The 25,876-nt window shown below is 37.1% G+C and overlaps 2 protein-coding genes across 2 annotated transcripts in view; both read left to right on the top strand.

Annotated features, from left to right (window-relative positions):
- Positions 1-4,204: 4,204 nt before the first annotated feature.
- On the top strand, positions 4,205-6,195 carry LOC134825915 (uncharacterized). The gene is made up of 4 exons (XM_063838118.1): positions 4,205-4,790; positions 4,904-4,993; positions 5,205-5,298; positions 5,563-6,195. Exons 1-4 carry the CDS (start codon positions 4,737-4,739, stop codon positions 5,904-5,906), a joined length of 582 nt encoding a protein of 193 aa, XP_063694188.1. The 5' UTR covers positions 4,205-4,736; the 3' UTR covers positions 5,907-6,195.
- A 6,543-nt stretch (positions 6,196-12,738) lies between these two features.
- The window catches only part of LOC134811458 (myoferlin-like), a 33,921-nt gene continuing 20,783 nt past the window's right edge, over positions 12,739-25,876 (top strand). The window contains exons 1-21 of the mRNA XM_063818296.1: positions 12,739-12,806; positions 13,016-13,072; positions 13,230-15,649; positions 15,872-15,952; positions 16,130-16,315; positions 16,441-16,543; positions 16,771-16,901; positions 17,384-17,513; positions 17,704-17,778; positions 17,966-18,043; positions 18,946-19,127; positions 19,367-19,618; positions 19,776-20,050; positions 20,159-20,307; positions 20,439-20,591; positions 20,724-20,918; positions 21,040-21,187; positions 21,366-21,638; positions 21,784-21,902; positions 22,017-22,184; positions 22,486-22,619. Coding sequence (XP_063674366.1) covers positions 13,051-13,072; positions 13,230-15,649; positions 15,872-15,952; positions 16,130-16,315; positions 16,441-16,543; positions 16,771-16,901; positions 17,384-17,513; positions 17,704-17,778; positions 17,966-18,043; positions 18,946-19,127; positions 19,367-19,618; positions 19,776-20,050; positions 20,159-20,307; positions 20,439-20,591; positions 20,724-20,918; positions 21,040-21,187; positions 21,366-21,638; positions 21,784-21,902; positions 22,017-22,184; positions 22,486-22,619 — 5,274 coding nt within the window. The 5' untranslated portion in view covers positions 12,739-12,806; positions 13,016-13,050. The remainder of the gene's footprint in view (positions 12,807-13,015; positions 13,073-13,229; positions 15,650-15,871; positions 15,953-16,129; positions 16,316-16,440; positions 16,544-16,770; positions 16,902-17,383; positions 17,514-17,703; positions 17,779-17,965; positions 18,044-18,945; positions 19,128-19,366; positions 19,619-19,775; positions 20,051-20,158; positions 20,308-20,438; positions 20,592-20,723; positions 20,919-21,039; positions 21,188-21,365; positions 21,639-21,783; positions 21,903-22,016; positions 22,185-22,485; positions 22,620-25,876) is intronic.

The raw sequence follows: 25,876 nt of genomic DNA on the forward strand, positions 1-25,876 counted from the left end.
ATTACTGATATGATGCTTTAAGCATGGAATATTTAATGCACGATAACCCATTTGAGAAAGATGACCTGTGATATGGTCATCAAATCTGGTCATATTTCGAATCTGTTGTTTTTACACAACTTTCATAATCATAGACACTGATCTACAGATATTTTGACATTTTTTTACTGCTTAACGATTGCCTTTCTTGCTCATCACAGTGCTGGCAAGCACGACCGTTGCATTTATTGTGGGTATACTATGTTCCCCATTTACTATAAAGCTATAATACCCCCTTTACTATTATACCCCCTTTACTATTATACCCCCTTTACTATTATACCCCCTTTGGTAGTGTTTTTAGTTCAAAACATTCTAATTTGATGTCAAAGATGACAGGAATAAAAAATAGTTATGTTGAGATTTTTAAGAAATTTGCATAAAATAGTCGCCAGCACTGTTATACGAAATTCGGTAAAAAACCCAAAATCGCCATATTCAGGTGCCTAAAAACCATGTTAAAATTGAGTTAGAGATGTGAAATTTTTAAGGGCGTCTAGACGTTGACCAAATCGACTGCAAAAAAAATTTCAGGTTTCAGGAGCATCGGGAAATGGGTTTTCTAGAACCCCTGTTTTACGACAGATTGTCGGGACATATACATACAGATATACATATATATTCAGGGATAGACGCTTTGCCAGTCAATTGTAGCCTGTATTTAAGTGTCCATAGATTCAAAAGTATAAAAGATACAGCCATTTCCGACCACAGGTCTTGCAAACAATTGTTTACACCTTAGTTTACATTGTATACAAAAATTATTTGACGTCATAAACACCCCTTGATGACGTCATCAAGTTAACCGTTTTTAAAACTTGATTTTTGACAAAGTAATAACTTTTAAAATTAATTTTAAACCATTAAGGAGTAATTTTATTCAAAATCTGAGGAAATTTTCACCTTAGATAATTGTTCAAGCATTCTGAAAATCTACCGGAAAGTTTTTCTAGCTTGCTCCTTCATAAAGATATTCGTCATTGAAGTTTGTGCTTTTTTGAAGAATTATTTTATAAAAACGTCAATTTTGCGATTTAGTATTCTCTGGTGTTGGGCCATGCCTTGGATTGTGGAGCTCAGTTCTGCTTCCTATAGGTATAAATTGTGCATTAGGCTAGTTTTAAAGTTGAAAATCAAAAAGTTGCACACGTTGGGACACGCCCAAATTGATAGAAAATTGCTAAAATCACTGAAAATTACTGTTTTCGCCATTTTCTGTCAACTTTAGAGTGCCGTTGTGATTACAGTTCTTCTTGAAATACTTTGAAACTTTGCATGCTTATCAAGCTATATATAAAACAATTACATGCAAAAATTTACGGCGATTTGATATTAGATGCGCACGCAACGTCCGCTCAAAGTTTGCACGTGCGAAAGGTGAGAATTTTGCTCATTCGTGATTTCCAACAAATTCTGCTTTGCCACGACAGTTTAATGTCATTATATATGAATTTAATGTCAACTTGAATGAGTATTAAGTGGTATATTCAGTCAGTGATGGACCGATATGCTTACCTAAACACAAGGAAATGTTTTTAAAGGAAACATTTCGAAATCGTTGAAACTTCCTCCTTATTATAATGAAGATATCAGTTTATATTTCGACTTTATAAAGTACCCTGACATTATAATCAAAAAGAGATGATATTTTACCAAAACCCATAATCATGGGTAGAGTGGACCGCTGCCAGTGTCTCTCTTTCCCAAACAAAAGGAAATGATATTAATTTGATTGACCGTTCTCAAATGCAAAATGATACCGAGAATGAAATCGGTCGCTCGCTTTTCCCATTCATTTACAATTGTAATAGATTAAGAAGAACTACCCAAAGGCAGCTGTACTCGGCAATGAAGATTCAATAAACTTCAGCTTGTTCAATAAGTAATAACTACCACCCTTGTCCCTTACCCCGAAATACTAGGTATCTACCCGAACGCAACCCAAAGATATTTTTACAGCATCTGATTGATGTAATCAATCGAAACTTATATATACAATTCGTAAGCCGTAATGGGAAAAGCGAGCGACCGATTTCATTCTCGGTATCATTTTGCATTTGAGAACGGTCAATCAAATTAATATCATTTCCTTTTGTTTGGGAAAGAGAGACACTGGCAGCGGTCCACTCTACCCATGATTATGGGTTTTGGTAAAATTGTATGAACAATTTATAATTTACAAATAATCTGCTAAAATTTTAAAAACGCAAAAAAAAAGATGATTTTGAATGCCTTCGAGCGTTCATTTTAATGTCCGTTCATAATTATAATGTATGTTCATTTAATTTCCGGTCAAATACGTTGTGTTTAGTGCGAGCTACATTTTAATCGGCTGTATCTTCGGTTGTGACGGATATTTTTTGATGCGATAAAATTAACTGACTATACCAAAGAATACTATTAGCTTCCTCCCTGTGACCACGGGATTTCTAGTAATATAATAAAAACGATTACCTTACAAGACATTTTTATAACGTACGAAATGCGACGGTTTTCCCGAAATTTCGCCATATTTTCGGACCGCCAAAATTTCGGTCGTCGTAATAGAATCCGTCGCATTATTTTTAGCTTATTCCAATAATTGTGGCTTCATCGATTCATTTTGTTCTTGAAAAGTTAGTGATATGATGGTGGGACAAATAAACACAATATTCCATGATGAATTTAATGTCAAGTAATACGTTTTAAATTTACAATAAATTACATTTATGTGCTAACATAAACGTCTTATAAGAGACTAAGTCAAGATAAACAATTTAATACCAAACTCAATAAGTGAAACTGAAAGAGTCGAGCCGGACCCCTTAGAGGAAGATGAAGAAATCGATTTATAAGTTTCATTTTGTTTCAACATGATTTTACCGATTTTTAGAAAAGTTTGAATTTCCTTTAGCTTTGTGTCAGAAAACAAAATGATGAAAAATACCCTTATTTTCTGTGACGTCCGAAATGTGACGGTTTTTGTTCAATTTCGCCATATTTTCGGACCGCCAAAATTTCGGTCGTCGCAAATTGGTCCGCCACAAAAATGTCTTGTAAGGTATCACGTGCGCCAAACACCACTCTGGGATGCAATACAAGTAAAACAATTACATTGTAGGCAGTAGGGAAATTTGATCGTGCTTGGTGTATTGTGTAACCGCGGAGAAATTATTGTTTAGCTTTAAAGTCGGAAAATCAAAGTATGTAACTTTGATTCAATATTCAATATTCAATATTGAACAAGGGCCCTAATCAGGTTCTAATCAAGGGCCCTAATCAGGCCATACGAGCCTTAAGTTTAATGTTAAATATATGTGGGGATTTATAAAAGGAAAATTGCGTCGACTCATCGACTGTCAGCTGTAGTTTAGAAGAATAGGGCAGTGGAGATCAGAGATAGCTTGTTACTTTGTTAGCGTCTCGGGTTGCACTTTTGATTTGAGAATCAAATTTCAGAATATTGTGAATTCTTAATCTTAAATTGGATTGTGAGCTTTGCAAGTTCTTATCGGCATCTGCAGAAATTCAATACTATTACGACACTATTGGCACAGCCAGTTGAGTGTATCACAATGAAAAACATTCTTGTTATATCACGACAATTTTCTTTCCTGGTACTACTGAATTTTGAAATCTATGTAACTGATGTAACTTTGGCATGACTTTTAAAGTTTTCTGCTCGTCGCATTTTTGAAACTTGAGAAATGATTGAAGATTTCTCTAACCACTCCAAGGAAGACACTGATTGGTTTGCTCATAATGTCGGTTATTCTCTTATCGTCATGGGTAAGTTGTAAGATACCATTTCTAGTAATTATACTAACTGTACAATGCACTGATGAAAAATAGCTGAGGCCTTACGTAAGAATAAAATAACTATTTATGTGAACTATACTTTTTTGAAAAATCATTTTTCAAAAAAGTATGCTTCAACGTCAGGCTGTTTGGGAGTTGTGTTCAATACGATCTGTCTGATCTACTTCATCAAACTGAAGACCGAGTAAGTTAACCCAGTGATTGATAATAGAATGCACGAATATTAAATTAAAAAACTCTTTGTCACCTATTATATTACCTGTGTATCACCTATATTCCTGTATCAAAAGTTTTCTCTTCTCTATATGATCTCCAAATAATACCGGGGTCCGGGATCATAATGATTAGCTCACTGGCTTTGCTTCAGGACAGCATACTCCATGTTTGCAAGAATAGCGTTCATCAACCTGGCGGTAGTTGATCTGCTGCTATCTATCTCATCTGCTTGCATACGAGGTCCTGGGTTCGTTGATCCTGTCTTCATATGGGGGTCTAAAGTCGCAAAGTCAGGTACCATCTTGATAAAGTGATTTATTAATTAAATACCCGTGGCGAGTCGTTAATTATATGTACATCGAAGAAATTATTTGAAAACCGATTATTACAACAACTCGACTAACAGGTGATTTCAGCAAATGGTGTGAAGCTGGTACCCTAATCACGTGGTTCATCAGTGACCTCAGCTTGTTGGGTGTCATCCCCCTTTCCTTCATGTTCGTGTTCTTATACTTGCCCTTCCTGTCGCTCACCAAACTCAGCGTAAGTCAAAGTTTCTTGTTATATCTGAAAAGATTTCTTTAAGAGGCACACATAAAATACAACTTTATTACCCATATAAACATGGATTATTTCAGTTGTTGCTGTGCATTATCAGTTGCTGGAGTGTACCAGTATTGGAGATGATGTTCATACTCTCTTCCATAGCTCAGAAGAAGATTATTGTTCAATATGAGGTAAGATTTTTAGCTCGTTTAAAATTCTTAGTTTTGAAGCTCAAAGACAAAACCCCTGGTTTTAGAATCCCTCATGACCACTTAGTCCACTGTGTTGACGTCATACTTTACAGGACGTGTACAGACGTTGCACTCTGAGGGGGGAATATTCACGCTATCTAGACAGGGAAAATGCTTCCGTCTTCTTCGCTATTCCCCTGGGAGTAAGTTTAAACTTATTTCAGTCAGCTTATTGATATCAACCAAGGTTTTGACTGTTAAGAATTATATACTGCTGAATCAGTGCAGTGCTGATTAATTGTTTTATCCTGGGAGATCGATTTCATTCATCAGTCTATCAACTGCATAGAAACTCGTTTAGTGCTACTGCTAATAGGAATAATCTTAATTAGATGAAATAGAAATATTTTTCAGATTCATATCATATCCTGGAGTCTGATCATATTTTACGTTTGTCGTGTTGGAAACGGTTATCAGGACAAACAATGGTGGAAATTCCTTAAAACCGGTTTGTTTTCTGTTAGAACACAATAAATGCTTTATTATTTCGCTCATGGTGTCAGCTGTAGGTCGAGACTGATCCAATTAAGTCTCTCATGTGTGCCACACTTGAGACACTCACTTTAGCTAATGAAGCTACGCGACAAATCTGAGCTAAATGTTGAGACAGTCTCTTAAACCGTATTATAACTCAAACCGTAAGTTCAACATGTCAAGTTCCAGTTTATATGTACTAAGTTATAAATTTATAACTGAAAGTATAACCTCCCAGGGGTGATAGTGGTAGTTACCTTCACCTTCACCTGGCTGCCCTACTTTATAGCAGTGGTCTGGCAAACCATGGAGCCTGACGGCTGGTTCACCTTTGTGTACTGCTTCCTCTACTCCTCCGTTATACTGAACCCTCTAGTCTACGGGATGAGGTCCATGCAGTTTAATGGTAAAACTATCGGAGATATAGTACGGAATCTGTGTGGGGAGTTCAGAGCTAGAGCCATGTCCCGGGCCCGGCCAGCACCAGCTCTTAACCAGGTTGTAGGAGTGGAGAACAGTACTTACTCTTCTTATCAGGATCTGGACGAGGACGAGGGGGAGGATATGAACACTATCGCTTAGCTTGACAGCTAAATAAGGAACATTTTAGTAACAATTACGAATTAAAAAGTAAATGAGCTGGTGATCAGTTGTCTCAGGTCGTCATAGCAGTGACACTGACAATGAATATTTTAAACAGAATCGATATACCTTATCGGACTTTATTTGAGAGGAAATTGATTGGACGCTAAAGGACCTAGCGTTCATTACAATTTCCGTTCAAATTTTGACGGACGAAGTAGATGGCTCCTTGAGCGTTCATTTTCATGTATTTCGTTCAAAATCATGTTCGTTCATGCAATTTCCGGTCAAATAAGGAAAGATTTAATATGTCTCATTTATCTGTATTTTCAATTTTGTAAGAATTAGCATAGAGTAGAGTATCAGATACCTTACAAGACATATCTATGTTCGACATAATTCCGGTGACCTAAATGATTTGGGAACGAAAATATGGGAATTTTTAACAAAAACCGCCACATTTCGCACCCCAAATTTAATCATGGTATTTTGGGATTTTTTAATCTCCTTTAATTTTACAAAAAATGAAACCCAATATTCTAGAAAATTAAATACAAAAATCTTCTCTGATCAGCTGTTTTATCTTGTAAACAATTTCGCCGGAGCCTTTGAAAGTTAGCCTCAACTTAACTTATAATCCTCCAAAGGGTATAGGAGTATAGGAGACCGACACTGACAGTGTTCGTTATTTTCATTCCCACTACTCCTGAAATTTCACCGCTGTGGCCAATAAAGTAGTGACAGAGCTTGCTTATTTTTAATGGATAACGTGTCCAAAATCATTTTAAAGCAATTCATGATCGAATACTTATGTTTATTAATTGTTTGATGAATCATATTCATAATTTACTATATTGATAAGTTGATAGTAAATCGATAAAGTCTTAATTTAGGAAAATACGTGAAAAATTATATGCAGAAAACAATGATGGTGACTTAAATTTTTAGTCCGAAAATATGGTGTTTTTTCGAAAAAAAACACCGACTTTTGTAGTCGTACCTTTTAAATATGTCTCGTAAAGTAATATAATAGTAATACGCTGAGTTTAACTTGGAGTTGGATTGTTGTAGTTATTCGTTTCGAAGTGTATGTTTTTACGTTTTAATTACTAATGTAAAGATATTAGTTTTAATATTAACGGGTGATACTCGTAAAATATTTGGACCGTCGACGAGTCCAACTCTGAACTCGGCGCGCGTCCTGGTACGGTGTCGGTAGGTTATAAACCTACAATTTTAATATAAAATTAAAGGCCACTTCCTCACAATTGTTTCAAGGTTTTCAAAATATAACTTTTAATTTTGTGATCCTTTGCTAGTTAGTCCTGACATTCTTTTCCTCAAAATATAAAATAGGCCAAACATCTACCAACAATGTTTTATAAAAGTTTTAACTTGTATAAATATAATTGTTCTGAGCGTCAGTGTAACATAATGTTACCTCTACCCTGTTGCTACACCAGAAAGGAAAAATAATTTACTTTACGTACGTTATATTTTACTATTATAAATGTTATCAATGTCTACGTCTCGTCCATGATAAAGGCGTGGGCCGCAACGTTGACAACTATTTGTTTGATAAAACTGAGTGGAGACTCTCACTTAATAATAATTGTCCCAAAACATCAAATATAATTTAAAACTTTAATTGAAATTAAACGAAAAAGTATGGAAACTTTCGATGGAGTTTAAGTGATTAACTATTTGTTTTTTACCTTTTATGCTTTGATAGACTTCGCTTGAGCCATAGGTTTTTAACAAAAAGTGACAAATTAATAATTATCATCACATATGCATAAATTGAAAAACTTTGGAAGTTTGAACCAGTTATATAATATTTATAAACCGGCAAAAGAAAACAAAGCACCTAGGACTAAAAAGATTGACAGAATAGAGAAAAAATCATTTAAGTCTGGGTACATATCTTGGGATAGCTGATACAAAATATCAAGCTGAATGAAGGTTGTGATCATGTCATTCTATTTTTATAGAGGGTTCAAAATTCAATTTTGTTCCGTCCAATTCTTGCATGTTTGAGGTTTTGAGGTCCTGGGAATGTGGCTCGGCTAAAAGTATAAAAAAGTGATATTTTTATCTATCCTCTGACACTCCCTGAACTGCTTTAAAAAGTTCCATGTAAAAATATTGATCGGTCATTGAGATATGTGATAATATATGAGACGTTCCTCATGCCCGGAACGAGCAGTATCTGGCTAAGTTGCGCAGTTTCCGTCATAAAACCACAAAAATCACTCTTATCAACCTAACTGTTAATGTTCCTGGATGTAAAATGTATCAAGGAACACAGTGGTGAAATCTATTTGATTCTAAAATGTATCGTTTGGCCGGTACATCAATTTTCAAGGTCAGCATGCCCATATTTGGGCATTATGCCAAATAATCGCCTCCTCATGCATGAAAAACTTGCAAATGAACACGACGATAATATCCACAAGAGGCATTTTATAAGTTTGAGTTCATGATTGTAAAAATTATCAACATTTCGTAGCACTTAACAAATTCATTAATTATTATCAAAAGTTATAGTTTTATTAATTATTATCCTGAACGAAAATAAATTTACATACATATTTTACCTATACGGTGCAGAAACCACCAAATTGGACAGTTATTATTGCCAACATATGTCCACCTCCAACGATTGCTTTAAAATAGGCCCACTGCATCTCATTTCAAAAAAACAATACAGATGTTGGGTGGCTAAGAGGTCCACACTGAAAAATCCAGCTTACGATCTTCATTTAACATTTTGACATTTTGGGAAACCACTGAATAACAAAATTTGAATCATTTTCAAACATAAAATTCAGAACTCAGAAGAATGTTCGGAAATAAAATGCATGATTTTAAGAAAGACTTTTAAACATCACTGGTAATTGTTACTTGTACTTTTTCAGCTTAAACTCTCTTTCTGGCACTACTACTAGTGCTCACAAAATTCGGTGTAGTGGTTGAAATTGCTTCCTTTTTCGCATATTTTTCAGGGGTTTTTCCATTTTCAGTAACGAGAGCCTCAGTCCCATTTTGAGTGGAGACAGCCACATCCCCCTGTCTAACTGACAGCACGCAACTCAAATACACCATTGCTTTTGGGTAATCCTCAAACTTGTCAGCTTTAAACGAGAACCTCTTGCGAGTAGCCTCATCTGTCTTCAGAAACTCAGCCGAGAGAGACACTATTTTGTAGTTCTTAATAAGTGTTTTCTGCAGTTCATCCAGCTCATTCAAGGTTATGTGAGTGCGACACGATTCTATCTCTAGGACAGCCCCCTTCTCTATTGCTTCCACCTTAGCCTCAGCGAAGATATTCTCCCCAGCATTTTCTATCTTGAGAGGCATGTCCAGTTCCTCAGTGAAAGAGGAGTCAGAGTAAAGGTGTAAGGAAAAGGACCAGGGTGTAAAGGTATGGGTAGATTCTAGACTTATCTTATCAATCACATAGGCACTAACTGTCACCTCCTCAATCTTCATTGGTCGTGGGGTGTATCTGCAGGATACGTCCATCAGTTTCTTTGTCTCTGAGTGGGTGTGAGAGTAAACGCTATTCATGTAAATAGTCTGTTCTCCGTCCGTCCGACTCTTGAACCCACAGGAGGCGAGTGAAGCGTTGGTTGCCTGGTAACCAGTACTTTCACCTGACCAAGTAAGATTACAGCCCGACTCTCCGAGGGTGACATTGACTGGATAGTCAACATATCGGACCCTGTTATAATGATACCTGTCGTAGTATGATTTAGTGGTTGGAGTTGGTAGGTTGAATGCTGTCGGCATGATACTCAAGGACATGTCCAGGTCGCTGCACTGGATGTCTGTGGCGAATGATATACTGATCTCAGTGTACGGTTCAAGTTTAACGTTGCTATTTGGGATCAATTTGTAAGAGGAGACAAGGTTGGATCCACGTAGGATACTGTTCTCGTTACTATTGCATTGTAAGCTGAACGGGTCATGAGATGTCAGGCAGGTTTTATATCGATTGAAGGAACTAGTGGAATAGTGTCTCCTAATCAACACGGGTGTTATCTTACCTTTAAACCCTCGTCCGATTGCCCAGGTATTGGTGCCGCTACTTTCCTGTTCAAGGTCTTCCTGCTCCATTACTTCAGATGCTAACTCTCTCAAAGGTGATTTGTTCAAACCTTTGGTGTACATGCTCGGTTGCGGATACACGGTGAGCAGGATAAAGTGCCATTCGTTCATCGTGACATTGCAATTGGGAAAATTGAACACTTTGTGACTGCCCGATTGCTCAACTACCATGAGTTTAAGTTGGCTTGCTTCCATTACAAGCTCATAATGATGAACGAGTTTGAATTCGATTATCTTATTCAAACCAGCAGTGTTGTTTTCAGGTTTTATCCAAGTTCCTAGAGATACCATTCTTCCTCTTGACCCGTAACTCCAACCGGTATAAATCGTATCTTCAATATCTATGTCACTGACATTGTCATCTGAATCTCCCATTGCAACCTGAGCGTAATCTTCATTGCTTCCATCAAAGTAGAATACACCGACCTTTTCATCACCAATTTCAACTCTAAGTCCTGAAGTTAAACCAACGAGCACCAGACCCGTTATCAAAACAAATGGTAACCTCATACCGGCTAGAAATGGTGTAATACATATTCTCGTGACATATTTAGAGAGAGATTATCTAATTTGCAATTCCTGTAAAATAATCGGTCTGGTTAGTCCGAGGAGACTTAAGATAATTTCATGGAGAGGACATTTCGCCGGATTAACACAGGATTGAAAATTAATCATAAACTGGCTCTCTTGAGCAGCTCTCGGAGTGAAGCAAAGTGGAAGTGGGGGATATAAACTGTCTTACAGCACGTTCAAATCAAATTTGTATTCTGATTCATGATAGATAAGCGTGTCGGGTTGCATGGTTTATTCATGGTACTATGAGTATGGTTGGTTTCTAGTGAGCCCACTTCACGCTTGCAAGTAACAAATTCAATGTAATATATAACCTTTCTAAGAATAATTGGACGTTGTAAACCTTAAAACACAACCGTGACATTACTCTACCACTTACAGTTACCACCTTAAAACACAACCGTGACATTACTCTACCATTTACAGTTACCACCTTAAAACACAACCGTGACATTACTCTACCATTTACAGTTACCACCTTAAAACACAACCGTGACATTACTCTACCACTTACAGTTACCACCTTAAAACACAACCGTGACATTACTCTACCATTTACAGTTACCACCTTAAAACACAACCGTGACATTACTCTACCACTTACAGTTACCACCTTAAAACACAACCGTGACATTACTCTACCACTTACAGTTACCACCTTAAAACACAACCGTGACATTACTCTACCATTTACAGTTACCACCTTAAAACACAACCGTAACATTACTCTACCACTTACAGTTATCACCTTAAAACACAACCATGACATTACTCTACCGCTTACAGTTACCACCTTAAAACACAACCGTGACATTACCCTACCATTTACAGTTACCACCTTAAAACACAACCGTAACATTACTCTACCATTTACAGTTATCACCTTAAAACACAACCGTGACATCACTCTACCACTTACAGTTACCACCTTAAAACACAACCGTGACATTACTCTACCACTTACAGTTACCACCTTAAAACACAACCGTGACATTACTCTACCACTTACAGTTACCACCTTAAAACACAACCGTGACATTACTCTACCACTTACAGTTACCACCTTAAAACACAACCGTGACATTACTCTACCACTTACAGTTACCACCTTAAAACACAACCGTGACATTACTCTACCACTTACAGTTACCACCTTAAAACACTACCGTGACATTACTCTACCATTTACAGTTACCACCTTAAAACACAACCGTGACATTACTCTACCACTTACAGTTACCACCTTAAAACACAACCGTGACATTACTCTACCACTTACAGTTACCACCTTAAAACACAACCGTGACATTACTCTACCACTTACAGTTACCACCTTAAAACACAACCGTGACATTACTCTACCACTTACACTTACAGTTACCTAGACACAGAACCTACAAGAACTTTGAAATAAACAAATGTTGATCCACGAACTCGGGCAGTATCCAGATAGCCCGACCCCTGTCGAACAGCTGTTCACGAACAGATGTTCGTGAACAACTGTTCCCTATCTGGATACTGCCCGAACTCGATTGCCCTTACGTGACCTTATGTAAATCTTCTTTCCTTGATGTATGATTGACGTGTCCTGCACCTCAGATACGAATGCCTCATTGTTGATCTCTAGTCAAGAAAACCTATCAAATGTCTCAACATAACATAAACTTACTTCTTCATTCGTCCATAATTAGGTACCTAGCTAATTAAGCTGCTGATACTGATTAGAATCAATTACGTTAAAAGAAAAGTGAGAAATGAAACACATGTTAGTTACACAAACCTCTTCCTCAATGTACGAGTATTGAGGACCTTTGAAGCTATGTTTTTATTAGCTTCTAGTAAACGTTTGCTTATTTTGCTTGTACACAACAGTTCTATCATGTTCATTAATAAATAATGATAACTTAAACAGTTTTTTTGTCGATAATATGTTGACTTCCTAATTAGATTCGAATATCCTCCATTATTGTATAACTCATTCACACAGGTTCATTCAACCTTCTATCAGCAATTTAATCATTGATTTTTGTTCGCACTTTTGATTTTAGTTATGCTGAGTGGATGAGGATTGAGGAAGTAGCATTTTTTTCGGGTTGCCTTTTGTTTTGTTTGGGAAGTTGTTCTACATATAGATTAAGATAATATACCCAGAAAATCATAGAATGCTTATCTGACGATGACGCTGATAGTGATATAAATCAATTGATAACATATAAGGCAAGTCAACATTATTTGCATTCGCTGGAACCAAATCTCTATTTAAAACCAAATTCATGTAAATAAACGGTCTTGATTTTACTTTTAACGCTGAAACCTGAAATATGCTATTCAATACATAATAAATGTTTCGTAATTTATGCTTTAGATCCCAGAGATCGTATCCTGCAATCCTTTACTATTTTATTAACAATGATATCACTTCTCAGGATTTATAGTTTCGTTAACAAAAATAGTCACGACCATGCGTGATGGGTTTGGTAACGGTAATTGAAGATTTTTTTGTTATAGAAATTGATGTTTCTTTTCTTCAAAATTTTGTATGAGAGACAACGTTTATTTAACTGACTGACGTTAAAAACAAAAAAAAATCGATTTTAATGAAAGGAGTATTAATAACTCAAGCATATTTTATCCCCACAGAGTATACCCTTGACGTATTGGTGAAGAGAGCCAAAAACTTGCCTCTTTTTGACAAGAGTGGACATCAGAGTTCCGTCTTCACAGTAGGATTTCAGGGATGGAAAAGCAAAAGCAAAGTGTTTGACAATGATCTTAATCCACGTTACAACGAAATGTTCACCTTTCCAATTGGGATGCATGGCATTATTGAAGATGACAAAATTGGGATAAATGTAGAAACCTACAAAACGACGGGGCGAGGTCGCTCCCTTGGAAACATCACCCGAATTTTTCCAGTTAGCGAACTAAGAAGTGGGAAGGCGGTGAATTGTTCATGGGCCCTAAGTGACAATAACGGTTGCCTTAACGGAGCAACAATCGAACTAGAGTTAAAAGCAAAGTTTTGGCCTGAATTGAAAGTCGAAGAAAAAAAGATACAGTCAAAGCCAATAAACACGACGTTACTGCCAAAAGAGGTTGATACGTATAGGTTGCGTTTTCTGGTCCACAAATGCACTAAGCTAGTCCAATCACCCTGTTCGGCAATAGTAGTGATTCGCTTTGGAACAGACATCAAGTCAACCCAGATTTGTGAACTCACTCAAGATCCTGAATTTGAGGAGGAGATAAACTTTGTCGTCTACATGAGTCAGAGAGATATAGCTAAAGAAATTGTGACGATTGAGGTTTTAAATACCCTACGAACTGATAAAGAAGCGGTGGTAGGAGACTTTAAATTTATGGTAGAGACTGGATTCACTGGGGAGGCGGTAGGATGGGATGAGCCAGCTTATGAGGCCAACACAGTTTGTCGAACCATGACAAAGAAATGGATAATTTTAACTAATCCGTTCCAAACTCCAAAGAATATAAATGGCTTTGTTAACATGTCGTTTAGCGTGTTGCAATCAGGACAGTCTTTGGAACAATCGCCCATAATCGATCCCATAATACTCGATGTGTTAAGAAACGTGATGAGGCCGAGTGAGGTAACTGCTCAATACAAAAGGGTATATTTCAGAGTTTACCTTGCCGAAGATCTCCCAATCATGGATAATCCTGACGATATGTCTCATGTCATGGAGAAAATGAGATTAACGAGGGCGGCATTCTGTGACCCGTATGTTGGCATTTCCTACTGCGGGGTGGAAGCAAGAACTTCCATAAACTATGCTAACTACAACCCCCGGTTTAACACTGACATAATATTTAACATCGAAATACCAGCTGTAACCGATACAGTAGTAATAACACTTTATGATTACGACGCTGATAAAATCAACTCAGCAGATATACTAGCCACGAAGCACTTATCTCTCACCGAAATATCATATTTGTCAGATGACGAATACGGTTTCGATCCAACATTCGGCCCCTCTTTAGTGCCCTTCTATGGTTCGCCGAAGCATTTTGAACACTCTCAACACCCTGAACTGAACGAAGGAGCAAATGGTATCGGGTATAGAGGAAGAATACTGCTGGAGGTGTTTACAAAACCCAGCTTCTCTGTTGGGATGTTTGCCAACACTGCCCCTGCCCCCGAAGAGGCAATAAAGAGGGCAGCCAAGGGACTACGAACCCAAAAGTGTGTTCTGGTGATGGGTGCAATGGAAGCAACTATGATCCCAAAAGAGTTTGCAGACAACCCAGTTAGCTTTGAGATATCTGTGGGCGAGTTTGGCTATGCAAACTCTTTATTTACTAACCCGACTACAAGTAAGATATGGCCTCAGGCACCTTTGTTTGACTCAGTGAATTACTACTGGCTAGAATTTGATATAGATCAGGCGTGCATTATACCAATGGAATGGGAACATTCAATATTTCGACTTGAGCATTTGAACATTCTGGAAAGAATCAGAGACTTTTACAGAAAGTCTTTGGATGATATCGATGACGATATACAAAAAGAAAAAATCCCCGCTGACATAATCTCTTCTATGAAGATTCTGGTGAAAAGAACTATAGACAGGTGCGGCATTACTCTACCAGATCTACCAGATAGTGCCAATAACTTAGACAAAAACCAGAAAAGCTTAAGAGAGATGAAGTTGAGATTAATCATTCAAGAATGTAAGAAACTAGCCCGAGGATCTCTAGATGGCACCCCTCTCGCTCTGAAACTCCTTCAAAAAATTCTTCAAATCCTGGATGAAATCTGTTGTGAACCACAGATCGAAATCCCAAATGTTATCGTTTACATGTTCTCTGGAGACAAGCTTGTGGCCTATTTCTCAAGTCCCATTCACTACTTCCTAGAGTCTTCAGTAGCGAAAGGAAAGGACTGTGAAAGAATGATGTACATGGATCTGAAATCGACTGATGGACGGGATATGATGGCTGCTCAACTTCTTGGCTTTTTATGGTTTGGTACAGAAAAAATGTATAAAGAAGACTTTCAGTTCCCTTATGATGGCCGAATTTCCTCTTATGCTGAAATGGTGAGTGATACACTATTCAAACGTTTTGAGACCCTCAATTTTCGAAATCCTATTTACAGACTGACTCTGTAACAGTGAGCTGAAGTTGCTAAGGTTTACTTTAACCAAAAATTAAATGAGCACCATAGCAGGCATTCCTTCCCAGTCCCTAAAATTATTTGGTATTTGTATCTCTGTTTATTTTTTATAACATGTATCGGAATTTCCACCGTATATTTTCAGTATGAAAACGAAATTATAACAAATGGGCGATGGGGTGTAAAGAACTTAACACGGCCGCAATTCTCGAATGAAGATGGAACGGTAAGTACGCCTTGATCAACAGCTCAAATACTCGAAATAAGTTTCAGTCACATTATGACACCTCAAAAATCAATCCGTAAAAAGCATATAAACTCGCCATCCTACGCTATACAACGAAACTCTACGACACTTTTTACAAACAAAGTCGAGAACTATAAACGATGACCTCGTTCCCAGATGCAAACTCCGAAAGATTTCTTCACGGTACCAAAAGGATGGACGTGGGAAGGCGAGTGGGAAATTCAGCCAAAGAAAGGTTCGCTAGTTAGCGAAGAGTTCACACTGAAAGAATGGGTTGACAGAAGATATGAGACGGTGAACTATTTTGATCCGGGTGATATCGAGACTCAATGGTGGAACAAGGTTCTCATTTTTATTGATTTGGAGAGTCATGCAGTGTGAAAAGAGAAATGAAGCAAGTTTAGAGAATGCAAGTTTAAACAAAGGAGTTAGTTGAAAAACTAACACTTCTAATCTATTACATTCAGGACATGATAGAATCGAGCGCTAAAGATGAAGTTAAGTTGTCCAGTGACTGGGAGTGGACACATGAGTGGGTCATTGACTCAGAGGAACCTGGAGACGTTGATGGTAAATTTAAAATTTCTTTAAACTTAAAGGTTCTAATCGACATTTTGTCAATGCCTCAAAACATTTTGTCATGAATGCCAAACAACTTTTTCTAAAATGGTAGGGAATGAAATATCGAGAGGTGTAATGTTCGGCCACCGTATATTAGATTAAATAGATCGAATGTAAAAATCAACAGATAAATTTCACAGTATAGATTTAAGTTCGAACTAACTCCGTTCATTTAGGATGGTCCTACACACATAGTCCAGATAGTCAGACATACACATGCTCTGAGAAGAAAGGAAATTCGTTTAAGAGAAGAATGTGGAAAAGAGAAAGAGTCAGAAATGGGCCTCCAGTTCTGCCCGATATAAAGGTATGCTAATTAGGTGATCCTGCTAATTATGTGCTAATTAGGTGATCCTGCTAATTATGTGCTAATTAGGTGATCCTGCTAATTATGTGATAATTAGGTGATCCTGCTAATTAGGTGATAATTAGGTGATCCTGCTAATTATGTGCTAATTGGGTTATCCTGCTAATTAGGTGCTAATTAGGTGATCCTGCTAATTTGGTGCTAATTTGGATGATCCTGCCCTTGTTTAATTGTGATTATGTATGGGAATAAGCTGTCAGAATGATATACCAGCTATGTGAAAATTAGGCCAGCTATGTGTTCATTAAACTATTCCAATTCTCACCTACTTCCAAATAAAGCTAACCCCTGCTAAGTCATTTAAATTTTAACCTATTAGCGCCATAATTTTTCAAGATTATAGAAATAACATACTTTAAATTAAAACTTCGTGATTTGTTAATGTCAAGAAAAAAGGAGCCGTTATAATGTTCTCAATTCAGGAAGTTGTAGAAAAGAAGGGCGGATGGGTGTACAGCAAAACATTCAAGAGCAAGTTCAATATTGAAGAATTATCAACTGACATGGTCAGACGAAGAAGATGGATTCGAAATATGTCCTCAATGGATCCTTGTAAGTTCTTGAGACAGTGATCTCCTGATCTCTGATCAGGAGTAAGAATTTCTCGACTCTAGATTCTAGAGTGAATCATTAACTACTCTTACGTCAGTTTGATCAACCATTTCTATTTTGGGCCATATTTTTGATTTTAAGACAAAAAGTTACATAAAATATGTATATCATTGTAATTTTAATTTCGTAGATGCTGTTACCTTCTCGACAAAAACAGCAAACGCGGTGGTCACAGTAGCTCCCTCTCTGTTATTGAAGTTTCCAGGTAGACTGCCGACTTACTTACTTTAGGTTGAAACCATATGAATGAACCATGCGTAATATTTTTTACTTTGAAAGATGCTTACCTCTCTCTCATCTTGCATACTTGTTTAAAGTCTATTGTTTTACGAAGGTCAATTATGTTTTCATCACTCATTATATTCCCTTAAAACTTAAATAATATTTGACAGATATGCTCCGTTACGAAGTTCGAGTTCACATCTTCCAAGGGAGGACCCTCACTTCCCCCGACATTATGGGATACGTCAGTAAGTCAATATATGGTGCTATTTTGCAATCTAATAACAGCAAAGGATATAAGGTAAGCGAAATTGGGCCTATCTGGCTCATTTCAGACGGCACTATAATGCGTATTGGTCATATGGTGCAACTGGAGGGGGTTCGTAGCAGCAAACCTGTGTTTCATTTGGCTCTGATAACTCCATTGGTTTTATCAAAAGCTTTCAGTGGTGCTGATAGCGGGTAATATTTCCAACGCTGCATACGATGTTTTTAGGGCCAATGGATTTTACAAAATATCGACGATCATGTTTACATTTGTGTTAACTGTGATAAACGTCACTATACCTATGGCTATTGGCTATATGCTTATATGCTTATATGCTTATATGCTTATATGCTTATATGCTTATATGCTTATATGCTTATATGCTTATATGCTTATATGCTTATATGCTTATATGCTTATATGCTTATATGCTTATATGCTTATATGCTTATATGCTTATATGCTTATATGCTTATATGCTTATATGCTTATATGCTTATATGCTTATATGCTTATATGCTTATATGCTTATATGCTTATATGCTTATATGCTTATATGCTTATATGCTTATATGCTTATATGCTTATATGCTTATATGCTTATATGCTTATATGCTTATATGCTTATATGCTTATATGCTTATATGCTTATATGCTTATATGCTTATATGCTTATATGCTTATATGCTTATATGCTTATATGCTTATATGCTTATATGCTTATATGCTTATATGCTTATATGCTTATATGCTTATATGCTTATATGCTTATATGCTTATATGCTTATATGCGCATATATTGCGCATAATTGCGATGATTCTCGCATTTTCCTTGTTACGAACTATGCTGCTGCAGTCACGGCTGACAGAACGATTTTTCAGCGGTGTACGGGATTGTTTGTGTTTCTGGAGTTACTCATGTGACAAGGACAATCGAGCACCAGCTCTCTCCTACCTTCGACCAGACCCTTAAGTTTGAGGATATAGAGGTTATAGGGAGTTCTGAGTACCTACACTTAACTCGACCTAAAGTTACCATCCTCCTCTTCCACAAGGGACCCCAGGTACCTGACACAAGCTGTCTCTTCTTTTATCCAATTAGAGAGTTAATTAAATTCTGTATTATAGTCTCCTCAGTTCTTTTGTGATATTAGAGTATTAGCGCATTCCAGCGCTAATTAGCGTATTTAAAGCTCACTTTTCGTTCTCTCGGTTCGTGCCCTTTTGTGGTACAGGGATTGGCGACGGTCCGTGAAAAGCTGCAATTCACTATTTCAGCACAAATGATACGTACATATCCCAGGGAGATGTGTTTATTGGCAGAACGTCTATGTTTCCTGATATTGCCAATATTGGAGTCAGTCACCGGATGAAGTGGCATGAAGTAGAGTTGAAGGGAAACTATGCGGGAGACATTTTGGGGATGGCACAGATCTACAGATCTCATACTCCCGAGGATAAGGCATTGTTGCCATTTGATCCCCCTGTCATGCCAGACGGAATGTTTCAGCTTCCCCCAGGAATCAGACCAGTTATGAAACTTACTAGAATCGAGGTCAGTTATTTTCATCGTTTTCCCTACTTTAGATTTTCAACTAGGGACCATATGGGGTTTGTAATTATGTAAACTTATGTATAGTTGATACATTTTATCGTGCTATATTGTTCAGACATACAATTAAATAAAACGTGAACACTGATCTCCAAACCAGATTTTATCGTGGGGATTACGAAAGCTTAAGTTTTGGAACTCCAAGCCAATTGATCACCCACGAATTGAGATTGAATGCGGAGGCAGCACAACGACACTGGCACAAATTGAAAACGTTAAACTCAACTCCAACTTTCCTGAGACCAGTACCTTTTTCGATATTTTGCTGCCAGAAGGAAATACCTACAAACCACCCATCAACATTAGACTTCTCGACAAAAGGGGCAATGGATTTATTCCACTGGTTGGGAAATATGTCGTCACCGAGTTTGCCAAGTAAGAGCTCCAGTAAATGAGAAAATCAGTTTTGTTTATCAATGTGGAACTGGAAAAGAAAATGCAAACGTTACGTTGTAGTTTTGTAATAATATCCCCATACTCCAGGTTTGACCCAGAATATCTAGCGAAGGTGATGGCAGCTACAGACAAGATAGAGAAGCAGGGAGGAGGTGGTGGAGATGAAGAGGAAAACTCTTTGTATAGCTCTGAACATGGAACCTCTGTCAGTACTGACAGTACTGTCGTCATCATCGGTGAGTGCTTCTTTCCCCCTGTACTTTGGGCAACATTTTTATCGCGTTTTATTTGGAGTGAACATTTGTAATGTTTTATTGACCAGTTTACAACACACAGACTAATAACAAAATAACACTTGTCTTGCCAGAGGACGAGAACGAAGGCCAGACAGGGTGCATGGCATGTCTCAGTAAGATGGTAAAGGTGGTATCCTCCCTCATGGGTACTGAGGTGTTAGATGAAACTGATGATTGGGAGTTTCTGAGCATGTACTGGTGGTCCCGGTATTACGCTATGCAAGGTAACTGGTTTTGAATAAATATTATAGAACTGAAACATGTCAAAATTCTGTGACATATGAAAAAAAATTTGCTTTTTCTCAATAACAAAAATGAAATTGCCTATCTATTAAAATGAAAACAGAAAAATTCAGGAAACACGCTTTTGTACAAGACATTCAAACACCATGAGCTTCCGATGATATCGGTATTCGAGAAGGAGATTGAATTTTACTACAACAACTTTGCTGACTCGATCCAACAGTTCAAGTTGCAAACTGTGGCAAAACTAAAAGAGTCAAAAACTGACGAGGACTTGGAAAAAGATCCCATTATTGGGGTTTACAAAGGTGAGAATCATTTTAGTAAATTAAAATAGCGGCCAACATTTCGCTCGATAGTTATCCAAAAATTATTCAAATATTTTACTTTTAACAGCTCATCACTGAACTTCATACAATATTATTTCAGGGTCATTTAGGATATACCAGCTAGAAGATGGGGTAGAAAAACCTTTGTTGTATGCTTCAGTTCCAACCTCGAAACCTCTGAGAGTATTAATCAGAGTATATTGCCTGGAAGGAATTCAGCTCGCCTGTAACAGCCCTATTAAAGACAGGTTAGATTATAGACCTAGAGCTGAGACCTACAGCTGAGTTTCTTTATAAAAGAAATAAAATATTTAATATTTATGGATCAACCTGATTAATAATGTTAAGTGTAGTGCTCATTTGTCATTTATTACGCCAGTAACAAATCAATAAAGAGCAACCTTTTACCTCTTCCATGCTATACAGGTATTGTGATGCCTATATCCAGCTGCAGATCGGACCAAAAATCATCAAAGACGTTGGAAGTTTAGTCCGCAAAACCAGAAACCCACGGTTCTCCAAGATTTACAATGTCGAGACTATTCTCCCAAACTTTACAGAGCTTTCTGTGTCCGCCTACGACTTCGAGGCAACCGAGGAGAAGCACGACAAATTGATTGGAGAGACTAAGATAGATATTGAAAACAGATTCCTTTCAATTAAACGACCTATCTGTTCACTGATTGAACGTTACATGATGTAAGTTTAAATTTTAAAATTTTTCGACATAATATATTGGATTTAAGGTTTTAATAAGAACGTCATTTTATTATTTGCTTCTGAATCCCATATCAATTATCGACTATTCGAACAGAGTATCATAATCATATCTAATGTTTTTCAGAGGTGGTCCACACAAGTGGCGGGACTTCATGATGCCGACTCAGATACTGGACGAGTACTGCGTTGCAAATGGAATCTTCCTTCCGTCCTACAGCACGGATGGTACTACTTGCATTATTGGTAAGTCTTCTGTCGCATTATGTCACGGTACTCAAAGTGGATGGGAAAATTAATAAACAATTCTCTTTCTGATATCTATTTCAAATTTCACATCCAATTCCTTTTTACCCACAGCTAGCGAGGCATACACATTGGAAGAGTTTGAAAAGCACAAAGAAAACTTTGAAGACAGGAAGGTTTGGGGTCCTGCTAAGGAGAGGGTAGCCTTGTATGTGTTGCTAGAATTGGGGCTTATCCGTGACCATGTGGAGAAGAGAAACCTCTACAACCCTGTTCTACCCGGTAACTACTAAATAATATATTCAGAGCAATTTATTGATAGAGACTAGCAAATACAGGACTGGAAGAGTGGGCTAGTTAGAACTTTAGATTGATTTTAGACAGTACAGTGGGTAATGAACAAATAAAAAAGATCAAAATCTAGCAATTACGAATAAAACAATCATGATAGCAGCAAAAGAAAAATATTTATTTGCTGATCCTGTTGCTTTCTTGGCACTGCCTGAAATTCTATAGTTACACTCTCAGCTATAAATGGAACATCTTTCCTACTCCCAAACCAACGTTAGAAACTTTGCCTCAGGGGTGTCACAAGGTAGGCTGCTGATGTGGTGCGACATATTCCCTTATATGGAGAGTCCTCCAGAACCCATGAACATAGACCCTCCTCTCCCAGTGGAAATGGAGCTCCGGGTCATTGTGTACGACTGTATTGACGTGAGTCCTTTTCTTCGATATACTCTTTATATAACCTCTGATATTTATCTGATATCTACTTGATATTTATCTGATATCTACTTGACAAATCTATTTTGGTTTACTTGATGTATATAGTCTTGGCGGAGACAAGGGTGTTAGTGCTTCACCTGATTATTTTATTTTTAATTCCAGTTTAATGTATAATATATCATCTGAATGACCCAAACTTGCGTGCTCAATGATTGATGAATATTAGTCTGCTATTATACTCACCTAACGAAATGTTAGGGTGAGAGAGCTATGTTTAAATCTTACTATTATATTACTATGGCAGTGAAGTTTAGCTTAAATGACTCATGAAATTAAATGCTACAATGCTGTGTAGATTCACTATCACATACACATAGCGATTTAATATGCTAATATGAGTAGAGGTGGAGTCTTATAAAGTTATAACCTGCACTTCCCGCTCCGATGATTGAATAAGTTCTATCACCGCTGTTGTGCGCATGTTGTGCTCATGACACACACCCATGATCTCGTTACTATTCTATGTGATTGGGCAACCTTGTGCGATCTGTTCGGCCGCAGACCACTATACTGCCTGTGAGTCACAGTGGGGAAGTCACGGTTACATTGCTCCCTCTAATTTACAGGCAACCTTCACAGTGGTATTGACGTTACAGTGCGTCATGAGGGCTGAGGAGGGGGGGGGGGGGGGGCGTTTAATTGCATTTTATGAAATGATTGGGTAGCGTGGGTTAACACTGTCCTTACAGTCTGTCTACCTGTATCTTAGCTCACATGTGGTTGTAGGTATATGAGACATTGGCACAGTGGGGTCGTCTAAAACATAAGGCGAACTGTTACTATATCTTACTATAACACGAGACGCTATAAAGCTTTCACTTTAAAGCTTTTGAAACTATGTTTACATAAACTGAGGGTCAAAGGCTCATTAGAGGGCCTGAAATATTATCTGAATAAAGTTCAAACAGACATAAAATTATTACAAGTCTAGATAAAGACAAAGCTGGAGCCTGGACGAAAGGTGGAGTATAATTCATGAGCACATATTAATACTAATAGTCCTGTCGATGACAATTAGTTTTCACTTTTACAGCCTTTAACTTACTTTCACGTTGCTGTTTTGCCAAATTATTAATAAAATGTTGTCAGTTACGTATCACACGGTTTTTGTGTGCGAGAAAACTACCGAATCTTGCAAAATTGTGTTTGCATACTTTCAATTTTGGAACCCACACAAGTCGAACTGTGCGAGTAGTAACTGACAATGTAGCTCCTTATTCATTGTGACTTGATTTTGTGATTATGATCTCTTAGATTAGTAAATAATTTTTGTCTTCATCTTATTTCAAAGATGTAAATTTAGGTCTAGGCATCCCCAAAAGATGTCGATCGATGAACCAGTCCATTTCTTATTTGAAACATTATGTCCTGATGGATATCCATTTATAAAAAGTTTCATATCTCCGCATCGGCTCTTACTAATTCGCTCGCCCAAAAATTTCACGTGACTTTGGTGGTTTCACGTGACTTTTATGGTTTTACAGCCATTTAGTAGGAGCGCTCCGCATCATGACCTGCTCATGAAACATATCGCAGTGTCGATACAAAGTTGCAAACACTGGAGTCAGTGCAGTACTTTTCTTGAAGGCTTTATTTAAAACGATCATTAAAAATACCACAAATGTCATAGACATTATAGTTATACTCTACGTTAGCCCGAAGTTTATTTGGGAATTGGTCTTTCATCTGGCCGCCAACAAAGATGCCCAATAAGCTCGGGAAAGTCACCAGAAAACGAGCCCAACTGAACAATATCCGTAGTTACTCAGCTGAATTATGAGTCCAGAAATGTTGGTAGCTAGATATATATTATATAGTTCCATCTGAATACTCAGTACTCTCATCTTCTTTCATAAAGTCTTTGACAATCTTGTGTCTGTCTCCATCATGACATCTCACCATAACGTCCTTTTATTTATCAAGGTGGTACACGGCTTCGGCCGTGTTGCTGTGATACCTATAAATTTAACGGTTTCCCCATTTTAACCATGTGGGCAGTCAATCATTAGTTTTGAAAATTATATTTCAGGAAACTAAATACATTTTAATCGAAAACAGGTGCAAATAAATCTTAACATATGCTAATATTATATGCATATATATAATATATACTATTTGTGAAAAATTCAAATCAAAATCAACATCTGTTATAATAGCCCGTACATGTTCATTCGAAACGGCTTTTCCACATTTTTGACGTTTTCGAGTATTAAATATGTATTTTGACATTATTTTACATGCGTTTTCGGGTATTATGTATATGTTTTGTGATAAATTTAAATGTCGTGTTCGAGTATTATGCATGTATTTTGTTATTGATGTACATGGTCACTGTATTCTTGTGCAAATTTGTATTGATCCCGTTTGATGCGACAAGGAAAAATGCTCTTATCAGGAAAGGAATTATTCAATGTTTCAATGCTACAGCAAATTTCTTAAAACGATGTAAACGACGACAAGTTTTTCCAGTCTTCATTTTAAACAGTTTGTCACATCAGCAGTCATTATTTCCCATCTGTAATCATGTGTAGTATATTTAGTCTTGTAGTAGTTTTAGGATTGTACGTTATTTACTATAAAAGTTTGTCGTCGTATGAACTAATTTTGTTATGAATTTTTGTTATAAATTTTTTGTATCGCATTTTTTGGATAAAGTTGATTGAATTAAAAGTAAATAATTGTAAACTAATTTTGCCTCAGATCTATGTTTTTTACGTTTTGAATTTTTGATAGAAATATTTTAAGATCATGAATACGAGTAGATGTTGTAACATTGAAACGTTGAAACGTTGAAACGTTGAAACGTTGTAACATTGAAACGTTGTAACATTGAAACGCTGAGTAATTCCTTTCCTGATAAGAGCATTTTTCCTTGTCGCATCAAACGGGATCAATACAAATTTACACAAGAATACATTGCAACCATGCGACTCATAAACATTCTAGTGATAGTCTAGATCCGGATTTTACATGGTCACTGTTAAATTCAACATTTGACCAATTTCCCAACCCTTGAAGGATTTACAACCCCGATTTCGGTGTTTGCTGGCTACATTTAGTTTACTTCTATATTGTTTTCCTCCAAACTTTCTGTAGAGATAATACAAAAGTCAATTTTGTGACTCAAATTTTTGCCATAGTCTCCACATTCGACAAACATTCGTCATACGGTTTGCCTCATTCTC

The sequence above is a fragment of the Bolinopsis microptera genome, chromosome 1 (assembly GCF_026151205.1).
Source record: "Bolinopsis microptera isolate Bmic1 chromosome 1, MBARI_Bmic_1.0, whole genome shotgun sequence".
NCBI classification, from domain to species: Eukaryota; Metazoa; Ctenophora; class Tentaculata; order Lobata; family Bolinopsidae; genus Bolinopsis; species Bolinopsis microptera.